The 6,250-nt window shown below is 41.8% G+C and overlaps 1 protein-coding gene across 2 annotated transcripts; it reads left to right on the top strand.

The window, feature by feature from the left end:
• The first annotated feature begins 6 nt into the window (after window positions 1–6).
• LOC107835442 (uncharacterized) lies at window positions 7–1,871 on the top strand. 2 transcript variants are annotated; one of them, XM_016667825.1, is made up of 3 exons: window positions 7–295; window positions 851–1,144; window positions 1,202–1,871. In XM_016667825.1, exons 1-3 carry the CDS (start codon window positions 8–10, stop codon window positions 1,748–1,750), a joined length of 1,131 nt encoding a protein of 376 aa, XP_016523311.1. In that variant the 5' UTR covers window position 7; the 3' UTR covers window positions 1,751–1,871. The 2 variants fall into 2 exon arrangements, with proteins under 2 accessions (XP_016523311.1, XP_016523310.1); XM_016667824.1 differs by having other exon boundaries at window positions 7–1,144.
• Window positions 1,872–6,250: the final 4,379 nt, after the last annotated feature.

Below are 6,250 nucleotides of genomic sequence, written 5' to 3'. Positions count from 1 at the left end.
TTGAATAATGGGAAATGCAAATTCTTGTAATTCCTCACTTGTTGAGGGCCCCGATGGGGATGAGAAATACATGCTGTCCAGATTTCCTGGTAGCATTGTACACATGAAAAAATGGAAAAAGAAATATAAAATAGATGGAAAACTAAAAATTGATCAATGGCAAACAATTGTGGGAATTTTGGATAGTAGTGTAGCAAGAAAAAAGGGGATAAAAAAGGCTAAAAAGGAGGATGAATTAAGGTGTGCTAAATTATGGTTAAAAGCAGCCATAGACAGGAAAGAACAAATTAAAAAGGTTAAAGACAAAAAGCTTGTAGAATCAAATAACTTATTTGTAAGGCCAGAAGACAATGAAATGGTGTTAAGCGGATGGAATGCTCCAGCGGGGCAGGAGGGGGGGCAGGTACGGCCGACTGCTCCTCCCCCGGCCGCTGCAGCAGCTCCGTCTGCTCCTGTCTTAGTACCAGAAGAAAATGAGCCCATATTTAGAACAGTTCAAACTCCTTCCCCAGGCAAGCAGGCAACCTTACCCTCAACTCCTCCAACTCTCACTCTAACACGATCCCCATCTGCTAAACTGACCACAGATCCAGAGTCAGTTTTCACACCTACCAAAATTTACCCTCCTCTCCCAGTCTCTCCACCACCATTATACAATGAAGAAGGTGCAGGTCCAAGTGGTCAGGGACATTCATATAATCTGAGAAAGTACAGAACTCCTCGAGTTATGTACAGTCCTGAAGGGACAGAACAATATCCAATGATCGAGGTCCCAAATCCTAATCCTAGAGATGGTCAGCCGCAACACATTTATGTTTTCAGACCCTGGACCTTAAAAGAGGCCAGAAAGGCTGTAGAAGGAATAACACCTGTAACAGAAGACCCCGATAAATGGATAGAAGATATGACTGGATTAATCCAGTCATATAGACTAAATGGGGTAGAAGCAGGAGAAGCAGCCATGTCCTCATTAGGAAAAGATTGGGTAAAAGTGAGGGGAAATTATACAGGGAAAGCAATTGATAATAATAATATTTTAGCTCCAATTCCATATCCTCCAGGAGCAAACCCTGCTCTCTCTGATGATTTTAAAGCACAATGGGACCCGTTGTGTGAGAGAGTTAGAACAAATTTCCGTAAAAAGGCAAATTATAGTCATCTNCCGTTGTGTGAGAGAGTTAGAACAAATTTCCGTAAAAAGGCAAATTATAGTCATCTGTCAGAAATTAAACAAAAAGTTGGAGAAGACGTAGACGATTTTCGTCTACGATTTGAGAAGGAGTTCAAAGTTCACAGTGGGATCACTTATGATGAAGGACTAGAAAGCGTATATCAACAACAACTAAAAAACGCTTTAATGTCTAGTTTTCGCCCTGAAATTGAGGGCTGGATCAAAAAACACCTGGTTGAATATGATGCTGCCTCAGTCCCACAGCTGATGACGTGGGCACGTCATGCAGAAAAAGTAGTAAAAAAACCAAAAACAGGATCTGATGTTTTTCATCTGGAGGATTTTGGAGAAGTAGATACCTCTGTCTTTTTCTGCGGCTCCTCAAGAGGCCGGGGGAGAAACAGAGACAGAGGAGGTCGCCCTGGGCAGCGACCCCTAAGTTATAAACCACAAGACAAAGATGTCTGCTGGCGTTGTGGTGGGTCGAACCATTGGGCAAAAGATTGCAAAGCAAAGAACATAAAGGACTATAGAAGTGGCAGATGGGAGAAAAAACAAAAGTCTAACTCTTCAGCATGACTAGACTCTGCCACACCCAAACAAAACATACCACCAGATCAAACTGATGAAATGGTGGATATATGTGCAGCATGGGATATGTTAAATGCATTAAAAGAAAAACCCTACATTACACTGATTGTTTGTGGGGAAAAAGTTGAATTTTTATGTGACACCGGTGCATGCAAAACAGTTCCAAAAACTAAAATAGAAGGTGTAAACCCCACAAACGAGTCCATTTGGGTGAAGTCTGCCGATGGACAAACACATAGAGAAAATATGTCAAAAAATACATCTTTTAAAGATCCTGAAACAGGAATTAAAGCAAAAGCTTCCGTTGTAATGTCACTTAAGTGTCCAATAAATCTGTTAGGTAGAGACCTAATGACAAAACTAGGGATAGCAGTAGTCCCTGTACAAGATGGCATGAGGGCTGTCAGACTAAAACACTCTGATCTGTACACAGTTCATAAGGATGAAAAAATCTATTGTTCTTATGATCTAAAGCCAGCTGACAATCCTTTTGTCCCAGAAAAGCTTCTTAGGGAGGCTCGAGGACAACTGGACATACCTGAAACAGAAATGAACTATAATCAGTTGCATGTAACAATGAATATCCTAAATGATCCACAGGATGATTATGTGCAAAAGTTTTTAGAAACAAATCCTGTGACACTTGCTGTGACTGAAATGTTCACAGACCGAAGGTCTTATGCAGCTGTGACTGTGCTCCTTCCGACTAGTCAAAAAGAGCTGTATAAGTTACCTGCAAACCCACACATCTCGCTTTTTAAGCCGCATAATATTACATGGGCAGATGTAGGTAACAGAATTAAAATGGCTTCTGAAGCCACTGATTTCAAAGTAGATGAAGATGATTGGAGCTACAGCCCCAGCTGTGATGTCTGGAAGCAATCACTTTGCGAAGTAGTTACAGGCACAGCTCAAGTTCATGCATTTGAGTGACACATGAACATATTTCTTACAGAAAAAGAGGAAGCTGAATTAGCTGAGCTGCCAGAATACTTGTGGACAAAAGGTCCCTCTGATGTTGGGTTACTTGGTTCAATTCCCCCAGTGCAAATTAAAGCAAAATCTAGCTGGAGGCCCAGGGTAAAACAGTATCCTTTAAAACCAGAAGCACTGGACGGGATTGAACCAGTAATCAAGGGTTTGTTAAAAGGAGGAATCATCAAAAAATGTTCAGATTCTCCTTGTAACACACCTATTTTTCCTGTTCAAAAGGCAAACAAAAAAGACTGGCGCATGATTCAGGATTTACGATCAGTCAATGAAGCAGTTCAAACGAGAGCACCAAATGTGCCAGACCCACACACGCTGTTAAACTCACTAAAACCAAGCAATAAATTCTTCACAGTAATTGACCTCAGCAATGCTTTCTTCTCTGTACCCATTCACCCAGATTCGCAGTTCTGGTTCGCATTTACCTACAGAGGTCAGGGGTATACATATACCAGATTACCCCAGGGTTTTGCGGAAAGTCCAAGCATATTTTGCGAGGCAATTATGGCTTGTTTGTCTGATTTTCAAATATCAGAAAAAAGTCAACTTTTGATTTATGTTGATGACCTGTTAATAGCATCTGAAAGCGAGGAAGCATGCAGAGCAGACTCACTCGCTCTGCTGCACCACCTCAGTCAGACAGGGAACAAAGTAAACAAAGATAAGCTACAGTGGGTCAGAAAAGAAGTAAATTATTTGGGACATACACTTTCTGCTGAGGGAAAGCAGATACAAAAAGCGAGAAAAGAGACAATTTCTGAAGCACCTAAACCAGAAACTAAGAAGCAAATGATGTCTTTTCTCGGACTTTGCAATTACTGCAGAGCCTGGATTCCACACTATGCTGAAAAAACTCAGGCTTTACAGGATTTGATTCATGGCACCCCAATGGCTATGACTGACAAAATAATTTGGAATCCAGAAGCTGAAAAAAGTTTTATTGAATTAAAACAAGCACTAATGCAGGCAACAACTTTGATTCTTCCAAACTATAAAAAAACCTTTGTTCAAACAGTAGACTGCAGGAACGGATTTATGACCTCTGTGTTACTACAAAGTCATGGTGATAAGCTAAAACCGTTAGCTTTCTACTCAAAAAGGTTAGATCCAGTAGCACAGTCTTTACCAGACTGTGTGCAGGCAGTCTGTGCAGCAGCGTTAGCAGTAAACATGTCGGCTGACATAGTTTTGTTTCACAAAATGGAGCTGTTAGTTCCACACGCTGTAGATGTTCTACTTTTGCAGAGCAAAATGAATTTGCTCTCACCAGCACGACACCTTTCGTACACAGCAATACTTTTGTCACAACCACATATTGTAATAAAACGGTGTACGATTCTGAATCCAGCTACTTTGCTTCCATTACCATGTGATGGAACACCACACAGCTGCCTAGAAGCTACAGAGCACTTGCAGCTTCCTAGGCCAGATCTACAGGACACCCCATTAGAAATGGGAGAAGTCTGGTTTGTTGATGGGTCATGTTCAAAGGACCCTATGGGTAAAAACCAGACAGGTTATTCTGTTGTTGCTTTGCCAAATGAAATAATAGAAGCAGAAAGAATTTCCAGCACTCATTCTGCACAAGCAGCAGAATTGATTGCTTTGACTAGGGCATGCGAACTGGCTGAGGACAAGCATCTGACAGTGTACACAGATAGCCAGTATGTTTTCTCTACGTTGTTTTATTTTGCTAAACAATGGGAGCGTAGAGGAATGACAACATCTACTGGGAAACCAGTAACGCATGCATCTTTGCTTAAAGATCTCTTACAAGCAATACAACTCCCAACTAAACTAGCTGTATGTAAATGCGCAGCTCATACAAAAGGACAAGATGAAGTTTCAAATGGGAACAGACTAGCTGATAAAATTGCAAAAGAAGCTGCAGCAGGGAAGCATGGGAATGGAACTTTTTCAGCACAGACTGGAGGAGAACAACAACTGATAGACAAAGCAGTGCTAAAAGACATGCAGGACAACGCACCGCAGGTTGAAAAAAGGATGTGGATAACTAAGGGTGCGCAAATTAATGATGAGAACATTTTTGAAGTAAATAACAAACCAGTCCTTCCTAAATCTTTATTTAAAGCAGCAGCAATTGTGACACATGGGCGCTGTCATGTGTCAACAGGGGGGATGGTAACCATAATACAACAATATTTCACAACATATGGTTTAAATTCTTACTTAAAAAATTTTTGTACTGCATGTCCAGTCTGTGTGAAATACAATTCTCAGGGAAACATAAGGCCAAAACGAGGCAGGTTCCCAAAACCATCTTATCCGTTTCAAACCATGCATATGGATTTTATTGAACTTTCACAAAGTGGGCCATATAAATATTGTCTAGTGATGATTGATGCTTTTTCTAAATGGGTTGAAATAGTTCCAGCAAAGCATGCAGATGCTTTGACAGTAGCTAAGGCTATTTGTAAAACTATTATCCCAACACATGGCATCCCACAGACTGTTTATAGTGACAATGGACCACATTTTGTAAACCAAGTGATACAAAACATGGCTACACACTTGGGAATGACATTGAAAAACCACTGTGCCTATCATCCACAGAGTGCAGGGTTGGTGGAAAGAACAAATGGTACTGTGAAAAGTAGATTAAGAAAATGCATGGCAGACACTGGCCGGCCCTGGCCAGAATGCTTAGATGTAGTGAAGCTATATATGAGGATCACCCCGACAGCTGATGGTCTAACACCTTCTGAAATAATTCATGGGAGAGCTTACAGATTGCCTCTGTTTGCTCCAGACATACAAAAAGCTGACGAAGAACAGACATTAGCAGATTATATGATCAGGACTCTTAAACTGAAGGAAGTGTCCAGAGCAAAGTTACTGCCTTTTGATTCTCTTCCTGCACAGGAGGCTGTTCCAATAGAGCCTGGTGACTGGGTCTACATAAAGGTCATCAAACGAAAGAACTGGGCGAGTCCACGGTGGGAAGGACCGTTCCAAGTGCTGATGACCACACCAACAGCTGTAAAGATTGCTGAAAGACCCAGCTGGATACATCTCAGTCACTGTAAGCTGCAGAGAGTGTTGGATCCCTAAAGTCGGAGTAGAGAGGAAGGAGAGCTCTTTTGAGAGCTTCCGGGGTACAAAGGGGAGCTACTTTATAGTTGTAGTTCGTCTCAAACCCGGTGAAGAAACGCTAAGATTCTCACTCCTTTAGTTTGGGGGTTCTGACATCTCTGTACGCCGAGCAGTAATGGGGACTCCATATGCCAGATGGATCTTCTACTGCGCTGTGACTGCTGTATGCTTGATGTTTGGAGGAGGAAGCGAGCCTGAATTCCACCCGCATGACTACAGTACCAATCTGTGGTGGAAACTGATGAACAGAACCGCTTATGAGGGACATGCTGTGAACTGCTATGTGTGTGCGCAGCTGCCGGTTTCCATACACAACTCAGGTCTCCGACCAGGTAACATTACTGACGACAAACAGATGTGTCTCTATGTTCTAAGCACCAGACC

The sequence above is a fragment of the Poecilia formosa genome, unplaced genomic scaffold, assembly GCF_000485575.1.
Source record: "Poecilia formosa unplaced genomic scaffold, Poecilia_formosa-5.1.2 Scaffold2537, whole genome shotgun sequence".
Lineage (NCBI taxonomy): Eukaryota > Metazoa > Chordata > Actinopteri > Cyprinodontiformes > Poeciliidae > Poecilia > Poecilia formosa.
This window is presented reverse-complemented; position numbering and strand designations above follow the sequence as displayed.